General features: G+C 38.4%; 1 protein-coding gene across 1 annotated transcript in view; it reads right to left on the reverse strand.

Moving 5' to 3' along the window:
- JAG2 (jagged 2) overlaps positions 1-25,718 on the reverse strand; it is an 80,897-nt gene that overhangs the window by 4,759 nt on the left and 50,420 nt on the right. The window contains exons 6-24 of the mRNA XM_010000690.1: positions 19,771-19,901; positions 19,267-19,386; positions 16,858-16,971; positions 15,950-16,063; positions 15,287-15,400; positions 14,690-14,736; positions 14,281-14,454; positions 11,868-12,018; positions 11,432-11,596; positions 10,588-10,701; positions 9,050-9,163; positions 8,554-8,667; positions 7,472-7,588; positions 6,438-6,465; positions 5,055-5,140; positions 3,030-3,143; positions 2,730-2,845; positions 879-1,124; positions 295-426 (exon numbers count right to left, since the gene is read on the reverse strand). Of these exons, the coding sequence (XP_009998992.1) occupies positions 295-426; positions 879-1,124; positions 2,730-2,845; positions 3,030-3,143; positions 5,055-5,140; positions 6,438-6,465; positions 7,472-7,588; positions 8,554-8,667; positions 9,050-9,163; positions 10,588-10,701; positions 11,432-11,596; positions 11,868-12,018; positions 14,281-14,454; positions 14,690-14,736; positions 15,287-15,400; positions 15,950-16,063; positions 16,858-16,971; positions 19,267-19,386; positions 19,771-19,901 (2,311 nt within the window). The remainder of the gene's footprint in view (positions 1-294; positions 427-878; positions 1,125-2,729; positions 2,846-3,029; positions 3,144-5,054; positions 5,141-6,437; positions 6,466-7,471; positions 7,589-8,553; positions 8,668-9,049; positions 9,164-10,587; positions 10,702-11,431; positions 11,597-11,867; positions 12,019-14,280; positions 14,455-14,689; positions 14,737-15,286; positions 15,401-15,949; positions 16,064-16,857; positions 16,972-19,266; positions 19,387-19,770; positions 19,902-25,718) is intronic.

Genomic DNA, 25,718 nt, shown 5'->3' on the forward strand with positions numbered 1-25,718 from the left:
CCGAGAAGCTCAATAGCCCAACGTTTACGACAGGACAAGTAAGACACCTGTTCACTAATTTGGGCTGAATTAGTCCTTAGAGTCATTTATCAGAAGATAGTGGTAGCCTTCTGCTGTTAATGAAACCTGCAGTCTCAGCTACCTATCATTACAGGAAACTGAGATCACAAAAATCACTTTTCAGTCAGACTACACCACAGACTGCAGTGAAACAAGCTTAAAACAACCTCTTCCTCAGACCAAACTAATAGGAAAACATTTTCCTATGTGTATTAATGCAAGTCGCATACTTACAATAGCAACTTCCACTGCATTCTCTGTGGAGTAGGACAGATCACACAATATTATCAGAGTTCTCTCCCTAGAAACAGTTCTTGTAGCTGGTAAATACCGAATTTCAGAACAGATATTTTCAGTTGTAGTGCCCTGTTGGAAGCAAGGGAGATTGTATGACTTTAGTTCAAGTAAAGAGTAGTACATAAAAATAAACATCTTCAGAATTTTTGCAGTTACTGAGATCTGATGAAGGCAGCAAAGAGAGCAACAAGAAAGGGCAGAAAAGTGAGGAACAGGGTTTTGGAATGAAGGGTGAGAAACTGAGCTTGCACAACTATCAGTACAGTCTGAACCCACCTTGACATGTAAAAAAGGATTTATTTCTTTGAGCTTTAAAAAAGAAAACAAAATATTCACTGCAAACCCCAACTTTGCCCTGCTCTTCAGACAAAGCACAGTTAATAGCAACAGAGAAGTCTAGGAATAAAATGTGCAAGCTTGTGACAGCAAGGAGTTCTATTAGAAGCATTAATATTCCACGATCTAAGCTGGAATATATCCCTACATATACTGCCATACTTAGTTAATAATTCTGTTCTCACCTGGGGGATTTTGTCTCCATTAAAAATTAAGGTAATTCTAGCACAATCATTATCCAAATACCCAGAATTGGGCAGACACTTGATATTGGCAGGCAGAGGTTCAGAGGCACTGCATTCTCCCCATTCCGTGCAGGGTGGCTGAAAACATTTCATATACTTCTCCTGGCATTCTTGACCCATGGGACACTGGTTATTTGAGTTATCCCAGTGTCTGTGTAACAGACAAGGTTTTTTCCCACACCAGACCTAGAAATAAAAAAAAAGAACAAAATACTGTTACAGTTAATTGCTCTTAGGTGTCAAATCAAACAAAGCAATTCACATAAGATTGTCATGATCTAATACTAATATGTATTTCAATACTGCTGTAGTCCTAGTAGCAGATAGAGCTGCTCTTCCACAAAATAAGAACATTTTACATGGACAAAACAGTAAGAACTGTGCAAAGATTACCCAGGACACCAGGACAGGATGTATCTCTTTAGAGACTTCAGTATTTGTCACCCCTAACCAACTTACACAGAAGTTTGAGGATTTATTTTGAACTAGTCATCTAGGCTTCTGTAATCTGGAAAAAGAAGCCCCTCCACAAGGATTCATTTCTCTTCAACACTTATACCAAGATTCTTGCCACAGAATGCTGAAGATGTTAAGCTCTGATACACATTGGTGATAAGCACTGTCACTTCAACTGTTCTCCAAAAATGAAACAGTATTTTGGCACCTCCAAGTTATCAAGACACAGCAAGCTTACAAAACCAGCTCCATTTCATTATTTAAGATACTCATAATACTACACCAGCTATTAGTTTAGGTATTTACAGATCTCTTAAAGCACAATTGTCAGCAAGAAAGCCATGCATGTTTCCACTATGCATGAAAGAACCAAACACCACATATGGATCAGTTACATTTACAGCACATCACAATTTCTGAAATTCTAATTACATTAATGTACATGAAGACACCTGAAACTTGAAACTGCAACACTATAAAGAGTCTAAAAACAGCAATTCTAAATGACTGAGTGCAAAATTTTGTTATTTCTCTGCCTACACCGCATACCTAGCTAAACAAAGTAAGATTAAGGCTGGACAGAACAGTAAGATCCAGAGGTTTTTAAACTGGAGCTTCTAGTCAAACATGAGATTCAGCTGAGGCAATGTTGAAAGTGCTGTTGGTGCTCATCTGGAGCCACCCACCCAGCCCTACAGCAGCACTGATCTTTATTCTCTCCAGCTGTTATGTACAGCTGCACAGGTACCACAAATCCACTGAGTAATGCTATCTCAGGAGGGCCTAAAGGCTTGGAGCACATACACTAACATGTTCAAGCTGCATTTAGCCTAGGTCTTAGGATTTCTAAGTCACGACCATTAAGATATAGCCCATAATAAATACACAAAGGTTGCAATTTGTCAATCCATAAACCTACTGAAGGACAATACAAAAAGGTTATTATTGCTCACTGGAAACACTTTTCTTCCTATGTGTCCTTTACCCAAGAACTAATGTTCCCCAAAATTAGGAGCCCTAAAACTGTGTTTGCAAAGCTTTGGCAGAGTGATCTATTTATCTTTTTAAGGATCATTATTCAATTCCTTTCCTGCAAAAAGTGCCTGCCTGCTTCTCGAGAGCTTGTTCTAGCAGGTAGGCACCTTATAATCATAAAGACAATAAGTATTTTTACAGGAAGTCATTAGACACCTTTTGTCTTTTCAACAAAGGTAGCTTGGGGGAGATGTATGCAAGTGTCTAGATGGAAAAAAACCAACAATATTAACTTGTGCATGCAGAACAGCAAGTTTGTTTCAGCCAAAAGGCTTTAAGAACATCGGTCAAAATTCCTACCTTGGTGCAGTCAATACGGCCATCCAAACAGTGGCAGTTGTTACATTCTTGATCCCACCTGCTGCCATGGGGGAAGGTCAGTCCTTTAAGCCAGCAAGGCTTTCCAATTCCAATCACTACGGAAAAGAAAAGGGACACTCAAGACACTTCACCTCTGCATTACTGATGCTATACAAATTTTAATTAAAAAGACAGTTATTCCTTACACATCAGACTACTGTATATTAACTGTGGAGTGGCTACATCATGTCACAGAATTATACTTTTTTGGGTAAAGATTGATAGCAGATATAGACATACCTTCTTGGCACCTAGGACCAATTCTTCCAGGGGGACAAGTGCATCGATACCCATTTATTTCATCTATACAAGTGGCACCATATCCACAAGGAGAAGACTGGCACTCATCAATATCTAGAGAGAAAGCAGGTTACACTCAATGGTAGGGACACAGAACACTGTAATGAAACATTTACTGAGATGTGAACTGATGATACTTGCTTTCATAACATGCAAAGGACAGTTTGGCTTTCCTCTTAATTGGATAGTTCTACCATTTCAGCTGCAACCTCTAACAGAGTCCTCATAATTGCACCCTAATTGAAATTCTGGTAATCAAAGCAGAAGTCATATGCTGACTCATCTCTGAGAGCAGAGGTGCTAGACAGCTGAAGGTGCTAATTTCTTCTCCACATTCAGCTATAGAACTGAAGTTCCACATCCTGTTCTGGCATTAATCTCAAACATTTAGGCTTCCTAGGAAAGCCCATGTTTTCAGGAAGTTATCACAGTGCAAGAGCTGAATGAAGAATTTATGTTCCAGAAGAGTGACTTACTACAATATAATTCACCATAAGTAAGAAGGGTAACAACTTAGTTTGTAACTAAGATCTGATGTAGCTTTTCTTAGTAACCTTGAAATAGTGAGTAGATTAATTCATAGTACATACACACTTAGCACAAAAGCCTCTCAAAGAAACCAATAACCTCCAAAGACCAGAGGCTTAGCCACAGTAATCTATTGAATAAGGCAGGGAAGCACAGTCCACTCAAATGCACAGCCAACTGTTACTTGTCATCTTGGGGAAGTGATCAGTACTAACTTATGCAACAGTCTACGAACAATGCCAACAGAAATCAACCTGTTAAGATTTCAGATGAAGTTTTATGCAAATACAGAAGCATCTAAACTACTACAGTGCTTAAATACTTTCTTCCTCTCTTCACACTATGTTGGTTTAAGATTCTCCAGCCTCTATATACTGAAAAAGTGAGTGTTAACTCTGTTTCTGTCATCAGTGTCCCCATAAAAGGCATTTTTTGTCAGTTCCTGCTTTTGTCTTGTAAGTCTAAACAAGAAAGAAGTCTGGAGTCCCATTACAAGTGCACAGTATTTGTCCTTGACTGCAGATAGTCCTCACTGCATTTCTTGTCTGGAAAGGGAGCTTTCAATAGCCCTCACCTTATGTCTGGATCTAGATACATGATTATCTGCCATCCCTGGTTCTATATCCAGAGATCACTAAGCTGATGCTGCCACAACTGCTACAGTCACCCTAGACCAGAGTTGCTGGCTCATTTATTATCTGCCAGGATGAAGTTGAGATCTCAACTTGAAAACACACCACCATACTGAAGGACCAAGTCCAACACCCTTAAGGCTACAGAAGACTCAGAATCTGCTCTTCCAAAGAGGGAGAAATGAAATACAGTAAAAAAAAGTATCCATCACATTCAAGTCTAAACGGTAATATTCCATTTAAAAAAAGAAGAAAAAAAAGACACTTCCACAGCACTTGAATGCAGTCCTATGATCTTTTGTTCCTACTTTTCAGTTTCCAACCACCAGGAGAGCTGCAGTGCAACAGGTTTGTTTTATAGCTTTGAAAGACATTTATCAGACTTCTGTTACTCATGTGCCAGCACTCCTGATGCTTTTGCCTTCACTTCCAACATCTCGGTGGATTTCAGTTTCAAATGTTAAACACCTAGATGTGTGTTATCTCTAACATGCTTCTTATCAAGAAAAATACCTCAAACTTAATAGCTTTCTACGAAGCTAGCACCCCAGAACATTCAGAAATGTCTGACAAAATCCAGCAAACAAAGTTTTGGACTAATTTAAGCCAACTCATTTCAGTTCCATTTAACAAGAGGAAAGTTGCCGTTTTTTACAAGGTCTCAGCACCTGCCTGACTGACAGGGCTTCTGCTTCATTAGCTGGAATTCAGCCAGTCTATTGCAAAAAGGGTCACAGTGTATTCTTTCTGATCTGTGCATGAGAGAGATACAAACTTTCAGGTCTTTACCCATACAGATACTTACTAATTCTGCAGTCAGGCCCAGCAAATCCAGGTGCACATTCACATCGAAACCAATTCACACCATCAACACAGATGCCTCCATTGTAACTGTAAAAATAATAAACCTATCATTAAATCAAGCACCCTCAGGGTGGATTCACTAGTCTGAAGATGAGCAAAAAACCAGAGATCTTATGCAGCTTGTTCAAATGCAGTTTCTATGATCCTTTTCATATTACCTTCTCACAATTCAACAATGGAGAATTAAAAAGTCCTTGCTAATACTAGCCTACTTAATAAGCCATCTACATTGTTTCATTGGTCTCTATATCTTTGTTAATTAAACCTTCTGCTGTTTAGGAGTAGGATTTATTCCCATCAACAGAAAGCAAATTGTTAGATAAACAATATTGCTTAGGAAGTCACCCATTAAAACAGCAGCATCCTACAAAAGCAGATAAAAGAGCACTAAAGTGAATACAGAGAAAGCTCAAGCTTTTGCAAGGTTTTTAATTAATGAAGAAGAGGTTATTGTATCAGAATAGACAAGAGAAGGTAGACTGCTTCATCCACATATCAGTATTTGTCCCCTTCAAACATAAATATCAACCTCTACATTTATATTTGTTTCCCTACAGGAAAGCTGGGAAGGGACTTTTTACAAGGGCTTGGAGTGAGAGGACAAGGGGTAATGGATCAGAACTGGAAGAGGGGAGATTTAGGTCAGACATTAGGAAGAAATTCTTTAGTGTGAGCATGGTGAGACACCAGCACAGGTTGCCCAGGGAAGTTGTGCAAGCCTCATCCCTGGAAGTGTTCAAGACCAGGTCAGATGGGGCTCTGAACAACCTGATCTTCTAGTGGGAGGTGTCCTTGCTCATGCAGGGCAGTTGGAACTAAACAATCTCTAACATCCCTTCCAACCCAAACCACTCTGATTCTATGGCATAATTTAAAATACTCCCATTATATCTTAAAAAAATTAGTTTTTTAAAACACATTTATATATAGTATGTGACCTAACCAGACATTTTATAGTACCTAAAATTATTGTAAAGTAACATGTTTTGCTTTCTTATTTTTTATAATAAAACTCAACTGTAGATACTTGAAGTGTTACCAAGTTGGATTAGTTTCGTATCACAGCAGTTTTCTAGTCATTTCTGGCATGAAGACTACACTAAAAAAAATGTTTAGCTGTTCAATAGGAATCAACTCAGGATTGTTTTGTGATCTTTGCTGCTGTTAAGGAATAGATAAGGCAAGGCAAAAACTTTTTAAGTTTTTTACAGAGGCTGTGTTCAATTATTTTAGAGTAGAGTTAGTCCTAATCTGAAATGGAAATCCATACTACTGTGCTCACTTTTGTTTTCACAACAGGTACAGAACTGGAGTGTGCACTTACCATGGATGAGGGTTGCAGTCATTTGTATCTATAAAAACAGAAGAATACAGACCAGTGTAACTAATGGTATATTGTCTAATGTATATTATAATTCAAGGGATTCTCTTTTTTATATGGATGCCAAGAAAAACAACACAGAATTGAACACTTTCTTCCACATTTGCAAAGAAAGGTTTAGCTAAACCTAACAGACCAATGAATTAAGTTAAATTTTACAAATAGGCTGACAAAAACAATGTTTTACAACTTCAGTGTCTTTTGATGTATAAACAGCACAGGCTGATAAACAGATGATGACAACATAGCAGAAATAAAACAGGGTATCAGTTGCACTGGTAGTGAATAATTCAGTCAAGCTTTAAAAGCTTTCTAAAGGATTACTACTGCTTTGGCACCTCCTATGTATACATGGAACTAGCCAGATTTCTTAAACAAACCTTTCCCCCTTATAAACGACTCAGAATTATTTGTCAGCAGTAATACCAGCACTGGCAGCTTAAAAACAGCTAATTAAGGCATACATCAATAAAGCAGTAATTTCACAGTAGATTTGGAGTAAACACAGAGCTCAGAGATATTTTTTTCTCTATGGCACACCTTGGGAAAAAAAAAAAATCAAACTTGTAGGCTTTGTTGCACCAAACCAATTCACTGTATTGATAAGTCAAAGTAGTTAACTGCTATCCTCTCAGAAAAGGATGGAATATACACTACTGCCTGCCTTTCCACATACTTTTCAGCATTCCAATCAGTATTTTTGTGAGGATTTTTTTTGCCCTGCACATGTTCCTCAACATTATTTTTCTACAGAAGGCTGAAAGTCTTATTGTGGTAGAGACTAGGTGCAAAAAGAAGCATGCCAAGTTCTCCATTCATTACTCAGGCATGATCTTCCTTACCTACCTCCCACTCTGAATGATTCAGATATTTTGGCACATGAACTCTATAAACTTGCTTTGTTTTGGTTAACAGCTCTGTGCCAGACACTCCTAATATCCCAGGGGAATGCAGGGAAAGAAAGGTAAAAGTCTTACTCTGTGTGCATGTACGTCCTTCCCACCCTTCTTTGCAGATGCAAGAAAAGGAATCTCCGCTGCCGACACACGTTCCACCATTCATGCAAGGGTTTGGGATACAGCTGCTGTTTTTAGCTTTGAAAACAGAAAAAGTCTCTATTTAGTACAGAAAACAAAAATGATCAACCAGATATGTCAAAAATTACAATTCTGAACAGCATTTAAGCCAGCAAAGCAAGACTTACACAAGAAGGCCAAAAGACTCCAAACAGGCACATGACATGATAATCTCACCTACCTTCATCATCACCCGAATTGAATTGTTTGACTGAACTACTACATTTTATAAAAAATGTTATCTTTTTTTTCTCCCTGTCCATGTCAACATCCTTCAAATACTGCTTAATTCCTACTTTGGCAGTAAGTTACCCAGGTTGTGAGGTGTACTTCCTAATAAAATAATACTACTTAAAGTTCAGATTTTAATTAAATGCTGCAACTGTATCTAAAAGTAGGAAAAAAGTATACTAAGTTACCTTCATCCAGCCTCCTGGTCCTAACAGCAGATTCATATTTTTTAAAAAAAGTACCATGGAGACTACATTCAATCTGCAAGAAGATCAAGAGCAAGTCCCTACAGCAGGCAGTAACCCTGCAAATCTCCTAGGAAGGACCACTTCATTTTTCTTGGATTTGTCCCCTCATGAACCCCTCTAGAGCACAAACTTATTCACAGTATGAACTTGAAGAAAAGAAGAGGACTAAGTTCCCCCAAAAACCTTTATGCAGGATCTCTTACAGACTACAGAGAACAAGACAAGTCCAAGTGTTCCACATCTGTTTAGGAGAAGCTATGTCAAAGACCATAGAAGCAGCCTGTGGGAAAAAACCCACTTCCTACAAATCAGTATCATGTCAGGTGATGTTCTCCTAGACAGTGGAAGAAATTACTCTAAGCTTCAGTTGCCAGCCAACTGGAACAGCTGTGAACTAGCAAGCTAAAAGAACAGTGTGCCTACTTACTAAGCAGTTAAGTATTATTTAAACACTCCTCTACTACTAACTTCTGGCTTCATCTGTAGACGACTTAAAAAACTCACCAGTGTTGCAAGTACTTCCTATCCATTCTGGAGGACACGAACAGCGGAATGTATCTCCATCGTCATAGCATGTTCCACCATTGCTACAAGTATTTGCATCACACTGGTATTCACCTACACAGCACAATACATCAGCTTTACTTCCCATTGGTCTTTTTTTTTTGGTGAATTTTAAGACTAAGTACGTTTTCATCACAAAGTTACTTTTAAAGAGATTTTGTATTTAAAAGCCACAGCACTAGACAGTTTCACTTGCTGTATTACAATGAACAGACGAGTGGAATCTAATCTCTTATGACACTATTTTATTACATCTTATGAAGGAATACATTTTTTAAGATGTTTCATTTTCTAGTAGGGCAACTGGACGAGGTAAAGAAAATACATCTATTATTTTCCTGCAGTTCTTTATTTTAAATTTCAGGACCTCTAGTCTCATGAGAAGAATGGAAACAAATCTTTGGGTAAACTAAAGACCAAAGTAAAGAGCACTTACGTGAATGGCAAGTTTTGCCTTTCCAGTCATTCTTACACTCACAATAGAAGTCATTCACTAAGTCAATGCATCGGCCACCGTTGTGACATGGGTTAGGAGAACAGTCATTGAAATCTAGAAAAAGTATTATTTCAAATTAGATGGTCTAGCCTAGGCAAGGCCACGAGAAAATATAAAAGACTTCTTTATAAAGGAAAGAAACTGCACTATTTAGGAAGACAGAACTCCTAATTGCTAAGGGGTTATTTTTATATACACAAGAAAAAACCCTCTGATTTAATACAGAACAATGTAAACTATGCAAGATTTTGGCAGCTTCATAGCAGAAGCATCATTCAGTGTGGACTTTTAGAGTGTCAACTCTAAATAGGGCACCAAAGTAGTTTCATTTCTTCAGCAAACAGCTACATTCTGAACTTCAGAGGAAACTTTCTAGGAGGGACCACAATGTCCTGAGGAGTCCCACCCCAGGACATCCACATGAGGCAGTTAAGGATCCCTCTCCTGCTTTATATCAAAATACAGAGAGTTAAAGCCATTAGATGGTTTACCCATATATATATATATATACACACACATATATCTGTAATTTTTGTATGCATATTCACTCTAAACATATATAAAAACGTATATGAATTTTAGAGAGAATTCCTTTCACTTGAGACAGATGTTTTAATAGGTAGAACATCATTATTCCAAACTTAATCTAGACCACAAAAAAAGCTCTTTTGACAGTGATACCTGCCAAAAGCTTCAGTCTTTATTTCACATCTCAATTGGTGCATGTCCTGTAGTAAGTCTCAGCAAGTCCCTGCCATCACACTTTAGAAGTAGCTTCATTCACAGTAGAAAAAAACAACAAACAACTGCAGCTTCCTTTGAGGTAATTTAACCATGAACTGGCCTGCTACACTTCTTCATCAATCAAGGCCCAATGTGTCCAGCCAGGATAGCAAAAGTACAGTGAACCAAGCATACAAAACATTGACTCATGATACTCATTGAGTAGGAGTTCAGACTCCAGCAGTTCTTTTCTTACTAAAGGAGCAGATATTAAATTTATAAATTCCTTTAATAAGATGGAAGTACATTATAGCTTGCACTGGCTTAAAGCCAGAAAGCTTTTCAAGTCTGGAAACTGCTGTGTATGATTAGAGTGGGAGAGGTACAGACATTCATGCCCAGTAAATTCTAAGCAGTACATATGCTTAGAGCAATAAAAGAAATATAATGAGTAGTTCTCCCAACAGGGTATATTCACTTGTGCCTTTCTTCAGGAGAAAAAGAAATTTTCTTCTCCCAAGATATATCCTGTACTATACCAATGAATCAGAATGCAGTACTGTAAAAGGAACTGAGCCTCTTAGAGCTGCCACCCAAAAATCTTTCTGAAAATAATTTTGCAAACAACACTGGGTAGACTGTTATTACAGAACAGAGAAACTACCCCATTATTACTAACCACACACCAACCCTCAATCACCAACTGCTACAGCAAAGCTATAATACTGAACACTACAATGCTTAGCAGTACTCACTTGTGTCACACAATTCCCCTTCCCAGCCACTTGAGCAGAAACACCTAAATGAATCAACTTCATCGATGCACGTCCCACCATTCTTGCAAGGTTTCCCAAGACAATCATTGATATCTACAACAAAGGATCAGCAATTATTGCTCAAGGCTGTCTTCACCTACCTAGAGGAGTGAGCTACACTTATGTCTCTAGGAAAAGAAACAAAATTTTACTCCATTTGTACACACACAAGAACAGCTTAAACTATTTACAGATTCTGGTAGGGTTTCCAAGTGTATTCTCTCTCACGTAACAAGTTGAACCAGAGCATTAAGTTTACCTGGCAAAAATAGCCAGGTGTTTAAAAAATACCTGGAACAGCAATACATATGGTCCTAAACTGTGCTATCAACGTGTTGGTCCCTTCTTTATCATCCCCATGTTGGAAAAATCCATGGCTTCTTGTAAGCCTGTATGTAAATGTAGTGACACACTCACATTGAATTTGGACTAAAATCAGTTCTCTCACAGAGGAAGTGTGAGCCACTACAAAGACAACTGTTACCAGAAGAAACTGGGTTTCAAGCAGCACACCTGAAACTGCTCTACACAACTATATTAAAATCTTCATGTTTTGTTTCTTAAATACCTCCTTGATGTGGCACTTAGGGACATGTTTTAGTGGGACTTGGCAGAGACATGGCTTTGGGGGACTTGGCAGTGTTAGATTTATGGTTGAATGCAATGATCTTACAGGTCTTTTCCAAACTAAATGATACTACGATTTTACCTTGTAAAGCTTCAAAACAAAAACTTGAAGGAAGTATTGGAGAAAAATCATCATTCAGAAAAAACTCTCACTTACTTTCATGGCAGTATGTTCCAGTAAAACCTCTTTCACAGGCACAAGTAAAATTTCCTCCTGGTTGACTGATACACCGTCCATGAGGCCCACAAACATTAGATGAAATGAAACGGATTCCTTCTTGGGTAGCATTAGTGAAGACTTCTATTGTACAGCTGTCAATAACTAACAGTGAGAAGTATATCATCAGATTAAATCTGCAACACCCATCAGTAGTTATTCAAAAGTTAAGGCTAATCACAATTGAAAAGTTAAATATAAAGGGGCAGAGGATATAGTTAAGGACTATTACAAGCACTTCTCACTACCTCACTATTTCAAAAATCCATGAGTACAATAAAAATGTTTCTGCATTATGTTATTCCCAAAAATACTACTCTTCCTTTTTAATTTATCATCAATACATTAAGACAAGTTTCTGAACAGTAGCAGGTACCTTTACAAGAATTGTTCTTGCAGTGGTCCTTGAGATGAGAACAATTCTTTCCATCATAGTCATCAGGGCAGGCACAGTAATAATCTCCCCCTAGATCATAGCATTTAGCCCCATTCTGGCAAGGGTTAGGTTCACAGAAATCAATATCCATCTGTAAGAGAATCCACAGTTAGCAGCAGCTGCTTCATTTCCCAGGAGCAAGAAGCATTATCTGTGTTGCCAAAGACACAGATGAAGCTGATGTACAAGGAAATCCAAGTTTAAAGAAGGTTTATGAATCCTATATATTACATACCATCCTGCTACACAGAAGTTTCAGGTTACTTTAGTCCTAATACAACGCAGTTTTGATACTGCTAAAAAGATACTCCTTTGCAGGAGGCTGAATAAGCAAGTTTCCAGTAACTTCATTAGCAAAAAACAAGCCATTAAGAGACATCTTACTGAGACTACTCTGGATCATTTTAAGGCACTTCTCTGTCCTTCACACCCACATACTAAGTGCTATAATGCAAGTTAAGTACCAGTGCACTTGTCAACTCTGTGTCTGCACTTAAAAAAGACAGAACCTTAAAAAAAAAAATCCTGTTCTCTAGAGCAACTTATCTTCCCATCTCAATTAACACAGAATTTATAAGAGAACCACACAGCTTGGAAGGGACCTCTAGAGGTCAGCTACTCCCACCTCTTGCTGAAAGTAAGGCCAAGCTGCTCAGGACCTTATTCTTACAAATACTATCACCATGCCAAATTACACACAGAAATACTAGGTACATTTTAAACACTTCCTACCATCTGATTCAAAAAGCAGAACACTTGCCTTTCATAACATAACCTTTAACACAAATTACTGTAGCAAACCAATTCTGCTTCTTCTGTATCTTAGATGGACACAAATCACCTACTGGTGATACCCTAAATTAACCTCAAAACTCACAAAGAGGCCTCACAAGGGATATTGCTACATCTTAGTATCTTCCCTTGTTTCCCTTGTTTTTAAGGAATGCTTTCCTCCTCTCATATTCATTTACCCCTCCCTCATCTCTGTTGTGAGAAAGACAGCTTTCTGAACCTTACAGACAAAGTTAAGTCTGACAGTGGATTTGGTCACTATTTGTAGTAATTCTGTAGCTAAGCAAGAGAAAAATTGAAAGCTAACCAAACCAGAAGGAATACAAAAGGTATTAAGTATTTCATTCAGAGAAGCATGTACAATTCCAGCTGCAATAGATTTTCAGCAAGCTCTTTCACACTCTCAGATGGAACATTCAAAGCAAACTACAAAAAAATAGCTAAGGTCTGAGAAAGATTCTCAGATCTCCTCTATCAGATGGCTCCATTTGTTTCCTTCCATTAGTGTAAATTTCCCCTTCCCAATGCAAGTTCAGTAGCTGGTACTTTAGCATCTGGAATCAATGGTAGATACTTCCTGCAACACACAAGGCAAGCAGCCAACAACGCCTATTATTCAAACAGATTTGCTAAAACTTTAATTACACAGTATGGTATGAATCAGGCAAGAGTAGAGCACTCAGTCTATGATCCTTCTGTGGAACTAGTACATGAGCTATTAGGTACTGCAGCAGTCTTACTAAACTGGTCAGTATCTGCAACCCTTTGATTTTGAACAAGAGGAGGGCATTGCTTTTTTAACAAAGCAAATAATACAGAATAAAATTACTTCCTCATTTAAGAGATCATTCCACCGACTCCTACAAAAAATTCTGGAGCAAATATAACAAAATTCTAATCCACTGATTCCAAGTTGGCATTGTTTTACTAACCATAACACTATCATGAATTTGGCTATCAGCAAAAACCCTTCAGGCAATTTTACATGGAAAGTCTAATGTCCTCCCTAGAGGTAGATCTTCATTATCAAAGTACTGCATGAATTATCACTAGCACTAGTATTTCTGATCTGAACCCTTATTTAAGCACTAGAACTACATGGTCCTACAATGATCTCAAGGTCTGAGAGCCAATACTTGCATACCTGCCTGCTTCTAATCATATGGGTACTCCTACCAAGAGCAGAATTACTTGAAAGGTAATTCAATTAGGTGCTTCAGAGTTATTAGGATGAAGACCTACAACATTTTAGTGTAACAAAAAGACACAGGTTCTAAAAATCAAAACGGGAAATGTTTCAAGGTTAAAGAATACTTACAGCCTCAAAACATTTAGGAGAACGAACACTCATGTGCAATAACTTGCAGTTTACCAGGCTGCAGATTCAAGTGTTACAGCTACAATGACAGCACTGCACAACGAATGCTTACTCAGAGCATCAAGTAACAGCTAGGTTAGTAATGCTTTAGCTTTGGGCTACTCCTGCTTAAACCCTGAGATATCTTTCTTTCAAGAATTCAATCCATGGGAAGTATTGCAGTAATGTCACTACTGTCCTCACCTCACAGAAGACTCCTGAGAAGCCCTGTGAACACAGGCAAATGAATCCATTCACCAGGTCTTTGCAACGGCCTCCATTTTGGCATGGATTGCTTTCACACTCGTTTGTTTCTGTCTCACAGTTTTTCCCTGTGAAACCATGAGGGCATAAGCAGCGATAACCATTCACTTCATCCTTCAGAGAAGCGGGGGGAAAAAGCAAGAAGTAGAAAGATTTGTTTATTGATAAAACCTGTACATGACAACAGTAGTAGCACAACAAATAAAATTTGTGAAAAGGAGCAAGAGTCTGTAATTGCTACACTAAACATTTAACCTCATTTAACCAACCCATACTTGCAAGCTATAGAATTTATAACTAGCTAGAACAAGATGTATTTTCAACATAGCATGTAAGAAACAAGAGTTACCTTACAAGTTCCTCCATGTTGACATTGCCCATGACAGTCATTAATATCTATGGATAAAATATGCATACATTCATAAATATGAATTTATACTTGAAGCTGTAAAGTACAGGTCTAGTGCAAAAATGCAGAACATACTATGTCAGAAAGGATTTTTCTAGGTGTTTCAATGGAAATCAAGGATGCTTGATGTCTTAAAATATTCTTATTTTAAGTACTACGCAACAGGAAACTACATATTACATATTTCTATTACGGTGTAACAGACATTAAATCAAATGCTATCAGTTAATTCCATAGACAACATTTTAGCCCAAAACTATTTCAAATTAAGTACATAACATTGTTCAGAATCAGAATTGAGTGAGAAGGGAAAGATTTACTAGAGATACCTAAGTGTACATCTAAGCTCATTTTATTACCGATTATATTTCTAAATAAATTTTCAAACAGTATTTTCAATTTACATTGCTGGAAGTTAGGAAAATCCTGACTACAGGTATTTTTTTCTTGTACAATATGTATACTATAATTCATCATTAAATCATTTTAAAGAATAAAGCATCCTGTGGTCAACATATATACTAAATAAATACTAACTGATATGACAATTTACTCCTGTCCATCCTGGAATGCAGTCACAGTAATATCCACCAATGAGATTTTTGCAAGAGTAAGCATTAACACAGGGTTTCCCCTCACACTCATTAGCATCTGTGAAAGAAGATAAAAGAAGAGAATAAAGAACAAACCCAGAAACAGATTATCACCGCACCAAGCAAAGTTTTCATGCAATCCAAGCATCAGAAGCTTGTATTTTACATTGGTAGGGCACTAAAAACATGTTCACACCATAGGTTGTTAATGCACACTTGTCTACAGCAGCACATGCTCATTATCTTACTTTTCCCTTTGCCAAAACTCAAACAGGTAATACGTTAGTCAGGGCAAATCCCTTCCTTGCCTCCAACAAGCTTATAGTCAACTGTTCTGCCACCATGAAGAAGAAGCTACCACCACCAATGCTGTATTTTGAAACAGAGAAGTTATTGGGCAGTCTAGAAGAATTATTTTAAGTAAGCTTAAAATGGGGCTTAAGTAGTTACAGGTTCACTTTAAACTTTTGGCTGTAAGATCTAGTAAAGAAGAGCTAAGATACCAATAGCAACACACATCTTCAATAAACATCATGTCAGAAACACACACAGTTATTGAGGAATAATCTCCAATGGTCTTCAAACCTTTAGAAAGGGAATTACTCACCAAGCTGACACGTTGCTCCAATCCACTGCTGTGGACAGATACACTCAAAGGCATTAATGCCATCAATGCAGGTCCCTCCTTGAGCGCAAGGGTTAGATGCGCATTCGTCGATATCTGGAAAGTCAAAGTGTGCCTTCCATTACATGCTTTAAAGTTTTGCTTAATCTGTGAAGTTTCTTTTCAAGTTATTTTGAGATAAAGTGGGAGAATGTATAAATCAAATAAGTTTCAGAACAGACTAACATTTCTAACCTAATTTTTACTTAGGTTTTTCTCACACCTTCAAGAATTTCTCTCTCCTCTATCTGCAAACACCAAGATGATTCAGTTCATCTGCCAACAACTAACACATTCATTGAAAATCACATTCCTAAACCATAACAGAAGTTGACTCAGAATTTCTTGATAATAGCTGCTGCTTAAATTAGATAGAAATCTTGCATTCCAAATTACAAGCAACATGGAAATGAATTACTTAGGACCACACTACACTTAAACCACTCCCATCTTCTAAACCAGACATCCAAGCATTTAAGTGAGTAATCTACTCTTCTACTACCTTAAGGCGAGAACCTTTCATGTCCACATTTATCTCATAACGAATCCATTCTGTGTTTTACTTTAGATCAACTGAAGAGTCAGAAATTGTCCTACAAGCTTTTGGCAACAGGACATTTCTCTGGATATGGCCCAGCTATGCTTTTGGTAACCTATATGTCTCAAACGCATCCAACAGATACTGCTGGCTGCACGGCTCCCTTTATCTTTGCAAAGGCTCTCAACACTCATATGCTACAAGACAGGTAAAAGACCAACATAAATTCCATATCCACAGAACACGATTATCAAGTGAGCTGCACAGGCCCCTTCCAACCCAACAGGCCTGCCTTCAGTACATGCATACCCACCAATTGCACATGTTGGTCCACTCCACCCCGATGGGCAGTGACACTTGAAGCCTGATGAAATTTCATGGCAAATGCCACCATTAGCACAGGGGTTAGATACGCAAGCATGCTCCGCTGGGAAGAAAGACAAAGAAATTCTTGCTAAATACTCTTCCAATATCAACTAAAGAGAACTTATATGCTTAGAAATTGCATTCTGATTATAAGTGACTAAGAGCACGAGCAGTGGAGAGGTGCCTGTACAGAAGTTTGGATCCTCCCTCTCCCACCTGCATAGACTAAGATTCCCAGTATGAGAATGAAGCAGGAATTTAATGGAGGTTCATAATTCTTTGTATCTACTGAAAGTCTGGAGGTAGACAGGTCACTCATATCTCAATTTCCCAGAAGCCAGAGAAGTTCCTCATTAACTTACGGCTTCCAGCCACATATTTCCACCTCCTGAGTGCTCCAGCACTCTTTTCTTTCTTCAGTGAGACAAAACAAATATACTATATGCAGAGGTCTGAACAGTAGTAGTAGTTTAAGTATCAAAGGTCTGTTTAGCTTCATTCTAATACTGTTCCTTGGAAACAGCAAAGAACAGAGCTCTATGTAATTACAGGCAGTACTGCTTGTTGCCACTCCATGTAGGGCTGGAACACTGGCAGGAGTTTCATTAAGCCACAATCAAGTTGAGGAGGGACAAGTAATATGCCATCACTTCTGATATTTTCCCTCTCAGAAGCCAAAGAAGCTTTTAGAAAGAAGAAAACATCGTCTTACTACTTAAGAATTCCCAATTGCTGTAGCATTTATATTTTAGAATCTTTCTTTCAGGGATGTTATCTACTTTGCAAACTGAATTTACACTGTCTAGGATGTTAGGTACTAGTACCTAAAGCTCACACACCAAACTACTGCTAATAATCAGTATGTCTCCCTGTTTTACTGCTTCCTCACCTAGAGAGCAGAGGTGCTTTCTCCACAACTTACAGGGCAAGCTAAGAAAATATTTCAATTTTAGCGAAAGTTTTGCACGACATTCTACCAGTTGAAGCAAAATTCAAGTTTTGATAGTATCATGAATACCACATAGCACTTTTTACAAGTTAAGATTATCTACACCCTGATAAATGTGAAACTACAGCTAATAATGGTTTAGTGAATTTAAGGCCAAACAGTTAAGTGAAAGAAAAAAATTAGCTCTTCCCATCTACACTTATAACTGTGAAAGAACAGCAAAATTCAAAGTGAGAGGACTGGGAGTATCACATTTTAAAAAAGGATTTAACAATGCATCATGGCAAAGAAAGTCACTGCAGAACACCCAACTGAATACTACAGGTGAAAAAGTTAAACTGAATGTTCTCATTTTTCCTCCAAACATCAAATCTTTACAGTAAAACAGGAGAGAAACAGATATTATGCAGTTGACCTTTTACCTTCAGAGGCAAAACAGCCAGAAAAAGTCTCCAAATACCAAAACAGTGTCTCCAGTACATGAAATTTTTTATCTTCGTGTAACAGATACACATAATAAAAGCACTAGACTATCTTTGTCGAGTGCCTGAGTTAGGAAGAAGTTTTTTCACACTGGACACATCTGTGAGACTCTAGACAAGACATACTTCTGAAGAAGTACAGCTGAAATGCTCTTCATTTTGCAAATAGGAGCAGAAAAGACATTTAACTTTTCATTTAGACTGCTACTTAGGAGGGCTTGAGCACATTTTCATATTAGTTAGCATCTATTTATCCAACTGTGTTAAGAGCACCATATTAAATGATGAATTTTAAAATCAAGTTTCAGTTAACCAAAAATGATAGTCGACATATTCAAGCAGCTAAAAATGGGGCTAAAAACCCAGACCGCAGTTAAAACTGATGTGCCCACCATTACTACCTTCCCTAGACCTCAGCTTGTATAAGATGCAGATTTGCAAGCAAGCCAAAATTCAGGAAAACGGGTATCAGAGGAAAAGGTAACAGGGAAAGGTGCACCTGTAATCCACTTTCATGAGACTATAGCCCAACTGAGTGTTTGGATTTAGGAAGTGAAGAATCCAAAGGGAAGAAATATTCTCAGTATTATCTAAATCCAAAGGTAACTGCCACATTTTTGCTGTATTCAGTGGAGTTTTGGATAGTAAGCTTAAGGCACCAGACAAGAGAGATGGAGATGGCATATCCCCACTGTCACCCAAAGAAACACTCAAGCTGGAAGGACAAGTTGTACTGCATCACTATTCACACCTTCCCTCTCAGAAACCAAGGTAGCTTTTGGGAAGGAGAAAATGGTCTCTCTGCTTTGAAAAAAGAAAGAAAAAGAAAAAAAGCAACAATAAATCACACAACAAAAATGCCACAGGTCACTAGAACCCAGCCCTGCCTGAAACAGTTTCAGATTTCTGAAGCACCCAGAAGTACCTATTTCACAGTTCTTCCCGGAGTAGCCGTCTGGGCAAGCGCAGCGATATTCATCTGGTTCAGTGTTCATGCAGGTTCCACCGTTCAGGCAGGGATGGTGATTTCCACAGTAATTCAGATCTGGACAGAAAAGAGTGTCAATCAACAGGGAACACAAATTTCACCCTTTTAACACCTAGCCAGACATACAGATGCCTTTCTGGCTTGAACACCATTCACCCACATCGTTCCCAAATTTTATTAGCTAGCCTGTCATCCCATCACTATACCCAGCAGGTTCAGATGAGCAAGAGACCAACTGCATGAGTTAGAAGAGTCAGGACCACTTCAAGCCTCTTGTCTTAAAATTCCTGTACTTAAGATGCTTAGGTACCATCTGCTATAGAATAATTAGGCACAGAAATACTCAGGTAGTTGCACAAGAGCAGAAAAAAAAAATGGTTAATGAGTTATCAGTTAATCATGCAACTTCACTTATTGTTCCTGTACATGAATGTTAAGTACCTTTGTTACAGAGCAGGCCACCCCAGTTGGTTTCACAATTACACTGCCATGGTTCAGTACAGCTCCCATGAGCACAGCCTGGGTAGCGGACACACTCATCACAGAACTGTCCTTGCCAGCCATAATGACACCTAAGATGTAAGTTCACATGTTAAAAGTTAGCAACATGATGCTTAATTTTCAGCATTACAGATATTTAGAACATTATACTTACCATTCTCAAGAACAAGATCAATTGTTCAATGTGCAACAGATCACCTTCCTCAACCATATTACATATTATGGCAACAAACAACATTTAGCAATAGGCATGATGAGAGCTGTACACAAATTAGTTCCTGTCTCACAAGAAGTCCCATCTTCACATCATCATCTCACACTAAGATAAAAATGGTGATTGGCATACAAAAGTTGAAATTACTTTTTAAAAGCAGGCTGCTGGCTCATGGCATCAAGCACCACAGCTTTTTTTTTTTTTCTCTCTATGAAGACAGACTTCAAGATATTGGCTACTTTGCTCCAGACTGTTGCAGTCTTGAAAGACCAGAGCAGCCAGAGAGGCAGCTGCCTGGTCACCTAGCACCTGGACTACTGTGTGCAGCTCTGGAGTCCTCAGCACAGGAAAGACATGGAGCTGTTGGAGAGGGTCCAGAGAAGGGCCACAAACATGATCAAAGGCTTGGACCACCTCTGCTATGAAGACAGGCTGAGGGAGTTGGGGCTGTTCAGCCTGGAGAAAAGAAAGCTCCAGGGAGACCTTATAGCACCTTCCAGTACATGAAGGGGCTGCAGGAAAGCTGGGGAGTGGCTTTTCATGAGAGAGGGCAGTGACAGGATAAGGGGTAATGGGTTTAAAAATGAAAAAGGGGAGATTTAGGATAGACATCAGAAAGAAACTCTTCACCATTAGAGTCAGAAGGTACTAGAACAGGTTGCTCAGGTAGGCTATGGAAGCCCATCCCTGGAGGTGTTCAAGGCCAGGTTGGATGAAGCTTGTGCAGCCTGGTCTGGTGGGAGGTGTCCCTGCTCATAGCAGGGAGGTTGGAATCTGATGATCTTTCAGGTCCCTTCCAACCTTAACCATTCTGTGATTCTAATTTTCCCAGGACCTAGTTTCTCAAGAGAACCTTTCATACAAGATTTATTGTATTATAGCCCCAGTGTTCTCCAGTGACATTATGAAAAAAAGTGCTCTTTAAAGAAAGGAGAAAGAACAGAAACAAAAGCCATTAATAATTTGTTTTTAACAAGAGTTGAAATTTTGTCACCAGACTTCTTCAGAAACCAGTATCTTTATGCTATCTGTTACAGAATTGTGCTAAAAAACACAACTGTTTATACTGCAGGAAAAGTGTTACAGTCTGAACTTACAAAAAAAAGGCAAGAAAAAGAAAAGGACACAGGCTAACGTATGGGTTTTTTAACATTAATTTCACAGTTTTTTTATAAAAAACAATGGTCTTTCAGGCCAACAAAAAATGTTCTGCTTGTTATTCTAAGAGTATTTCTTATAGACAGTTTAAGAGCATACTAGCAGCAAAGTGATACATAAAAGCAGACTGAATAGGAGTGGGGCACATGCATGCCAACACAGCCCTTATGCCTAGGGGAAAAAGCATTACAAAGAAAACTACTTTTAAAAATGAGACACCACCATTCTATTATCAACATGCCTTGAATAACATAAAAGAACTGAAAAAAATTCTTAAGTTTTTAGGATGTGATGTGAAAAGACAGAGAAAAGAAGTATAAGCAAGGAGTCTTAGTGAATCAATCCACTTCCACCACTTCAGTAAGCTGCTTCAGTGCTCAAAGGAATAGCACAGGTTATGCTGACAGCATATGGTTTAAGTTTCTACTATTGACACAGGCAGGAGGCATCTAGATGCAGATTCTTGCAAGAGAATTTTTCAGTATCAAGTTCTAAAACTACTTGGAGTTCTTATGCCCAGTATCTGCTCCTCACTCAAGACCTCACAGTTGCAGGATCCCTAAGGATAACCTCAGGTGTGTACATAGGCCAGAGGCTGCCAGAAGCCTGCAGAACATACATGTTTCAAAAGCAGCTCTCTTTTGCTGTATTAGCAGTAAGAGGAAACAAATACTGCTCCTGCTAAATTTGATCTCTTCCTTCCTCCCCAAGGACAGAAGAAATATTTTCAGGGGCTGGCAATAAATATTAAAAAAAGCACTGTAATTCACTTCACTGGCCCCAACCCAGATCTCCATCCATGCCAAACCTGGCACTACTGCCAGTGATTCACCATGACTATCCTAGCCAGAGCCAACTCCCCACCCACATATAACAACCATTTTCAAGGGTTGAAAGTCTGCATCACAAAGCAAATAATCACAATACCTCAATTTGTTTTCCGTACCCAATGGATAACAAGTTTCTTTGTGTTTAGAGTGCAAAGAAAAATACAGCGACCTTCTTAGAACCTGAAGGCATCTTAAGTACCTACTTCAGTTTGCAGGTATGCTTGACTGCATTAAAAGCAGTGCAGCAGAAAAGGGTTGCTTCTTTTTCATGATATTCAACAGACTCAAAAAGTTTACAGTTAAAGTTACCACCAAGCCCAGGGGAAATAATTTCTAGAGGCTAAAAGCAGTCCAAAGGAACACACTGTTTACAAGTCAAAAGGTTACTATGTGGTAAGCTGATCAGCCTCCAGTTTACAAGGAAGAGTAAATTAGGATTTCCTCTTGAACAGGAAGTCTGGTCGCATCCTACATTAGCAGGTGCTAGAGCAGCTTCAATTCCACTTCCTTCTAAAAAGATAATGTTTACATGGATCTCAGCCACCACTAGATCAAGATTTGATCTATAAAGTGAAATCAATTCTGAAATGGGGACATTGTAATTTATGAGAAAAATATCAAGATAAAGCACAAATATTAAAAAAATTAATGATCCACTATGAGAAGTCCAAAAGGCAGACACAAAGCAACATTATCTATTTAAAATAAAAACAAACAACAGAATTCCTTTTCAAGTAACAGCCACTTGTGTAAAGGCCAAGAGGAAACAGCCAGTGCAGTTAATGGTGGGCTAAAGTTACTTCTTCCCTGTCCCTCCCAGTTGAGAAAAAATTGTGGAAGTTTCTGCAATCCTAAATTTTTCCCATTTGAATAAATAAGAAAGCCATCTTTAGAGAATTCATAAGGATTCCCATTGTTCAAGAGACAAAGAAAATTCTTACTGGAATCAAGATTCTACTTCCTTTGTCCTTCCCCTCTGCTGACTTCATCAGCTCTAACTTGTCTTTACAACCAAACACACGCAAAACAAAATCAGAGATGGCTTAATCTTAGCTCAAGCTGGGTTATTAACAGTACAAAAGGAGCTACCATAAATAGACTGTTACAGTTTAGTAACTTCCTGATGGAAGGTTGAAGTACAGGCATCTGCTCCCAGACCAAAGTGTCCTTTCAGGTCAGGATTAACACTGAGTGTGCAACAGGAATAGAAGAATAATTGCTGGTTATCGTGGAACCAAGAACTTGCAGAAAAGATCATGATAATTATACAGATATGCTTCACAGCTTCCATTTTCCTTAGAATCTGGAAGCAACAGAAAAAAGAATTCAAACTGGAGAAGAGGAGGTGGCAGGGGTTAACATTAGCAAAGCTTCTAGATAACATTTTAGTCTTGAGATTAGGAAACTGCAACTGTGCAGGAAAAATACTGTTGTCATTGACAAGTGTATAAAGCCACAAAAATTCAACTGATGGTGTACACTTGCGGGGCTTCAAACAGCTGAATTCCAGGGCTAGGAAGAAAGACCTTCTGCAACAAATCTCCATGTGTTTGAAGTAGTAAACTTACAATCAAGAATGGAAGAACCCATGATTACAGTCAGTTTGAACATATATTGGTGCTATGGAAGTGATGGGGAAAGGCAAAGAGATGTATCCAAATCCTTATAGTCTGTAAACCATGGTCCCTCCACACCCTGCACAATTAACTCCTCCCTACCCAAAAGGGAGTTTGTAACTCCTGTTACAAACAATAAACTTAGGGTGTTGTCAACATTAACTCAGCTGTTTTGTACTATATTTACACATAGTTGGTTGTCCTGGTTCAGTCACTTCTGGTTATTTGAGACTCCTGAACTTTCTTATGCAGAAAGTTTGCCTCAGAAACTTCATATTGCTGGCTTCATCCATTCTCTAATCTACTCTGGTTAACCTTACAGAAATGTTTGTAAGACAGGAGAATGAGAGGATATCTAAATAAGTTCTGTTCTACATCTGGCTACCGAGCTTTGGCAGCACTTAACGCACAAGTACACCTAAATTATTGATGTGAAGGAAATCAAAACCAAAGTACTTCTTGGGTCTAGGTCAAAAGATATGGCATAAACTGAAAAAAAAATAAATCCTAGAGAAGATACAGGCAATGTGGTATAAGCCTTTAATTACCACAAATTACACCTTACTGATATCTTCCACATCCTACAAAAGCTGAAGTGAAGATCATCATGCCATATTTACACACCATTTTTTTTAAACAGGCTTTTTGGAGAGAACTTCTCCCACTCATATTTGAATTGGAAGCTGTGGCCAAAACACTCAACACAGGAAAACGAAGCAAAACAGTGACCTTAAGAGCAGAAGCAAAATGCATCATTCAGGGGTGGGGGAGAAATAACCTTCTTAAATGGAAAACCACTAAATTTTCTAATGACGTGAACAGGATGGTGTTACATAGGACAGAACAATAGCTTTATATTAGTTATTTACTTAAAATAACTATAAGAAAGTCTGTTTAATCTTTTAAGAGAAAAACTGTTTCATAGCAGGCAGCAATATGGTCTAGCTGTTAGGAAATCCTACAATTCTAAGCATCCTGATTCCATGTTATAGGTAGTACAGTACTCACTCACTAATACTAATAACAGAAACACTTCCACCTTCCTATCCTTTGAAACAGGCACGATAGTTTTGCAAATAGGGAAGGAAAAGATGGTCATTAATGAATTCAAATAACTTAATTACCTGAAAGCTTGTTGTCTGTACCTCTCATCCCCCATATTCTTATGAGACCAAAAGATACAAACCTTTCCCTTCCAACTTTTTGCACCTCTGACAATGGAAGTCATTGAAAGCTAACATTCTCACTCCAGTACTTTATTTAGAGTTTCATGGAGGAGCTGATAGAGGGGATAGTTCAAAATTGTTTACCCAGAACATATGGGGAAAGGTTGCACAGTTACTTTGAAGGAAGCGGCTCTAAGGGTGTGTCTTATTTGCATTAGTTCACACCAGGAGCACACCTTCTGAGTGAACTGCCTGATCATTCCTGTTGACAGTGTGTTGGTTCACATCACAGAGCTGTTTTGGAAAGGAGAAACTGGATTCCTTTTAGGTTAAACTAAGGTAATGTAAGACAACACATGCCAGGAGCACACCTAATATGTTCCAGCTGCAAACAGGCATTCAGTCCACAAGAATAGACTAGAGCTGATCTAAAGTTTAAAAAAAACAACACAATTTTAGTACGAATATTGGGTTCTCAATGCTGCTTTGATCTACTGTTCTAATTTGTCTCCACTACCTACTATTGTAGACACAGGTTAAATTACTACATGTTTTTACTTCCTGTACACCTGCTCACATTCTCCTGGAAGGAGCATTTACCTTTAGGATATATTCTGTGCTTTTCTACCCACTAACCAACCAAGGAAGCAAGTGCAGACCATGCCTCAGTTTCTTGACTAGTACAGAAATAAAACACATGCTTCTTTTCTCTCTAACTTTGCTTACTTGCGAAATAACTGTTAACAATCCCAGGAGGCTTGCCACTAGGACATTAAAAAAATCTAATAAAAGCATAATGGTTATGATAACAGGCAAGAGAACTTTCACAGCCCTCTACAGTCTTTCAGTAACAACCTTCTTTGAGAGATGCCTCACCAGAGCTCCTTGTACCCAAGAAAGAGTG

The sequence above is a fragment of the Chaetura pelagica genome, unplaced genomic scaffold (assembly GCF_000747805.2).
Source record: "Chaetura pelagica isolate M959 unplaced genomic scaffold, ChaPel_1.0 scaffold36, whole genome shotgun sequence".
In the NCBI taxonomy this organism is placed as follows: Eukaryota; Metazoa; Chordata; class Aves; order Apodiformes; family Apodidae; genus Chaetura; species Chaetura pelagica.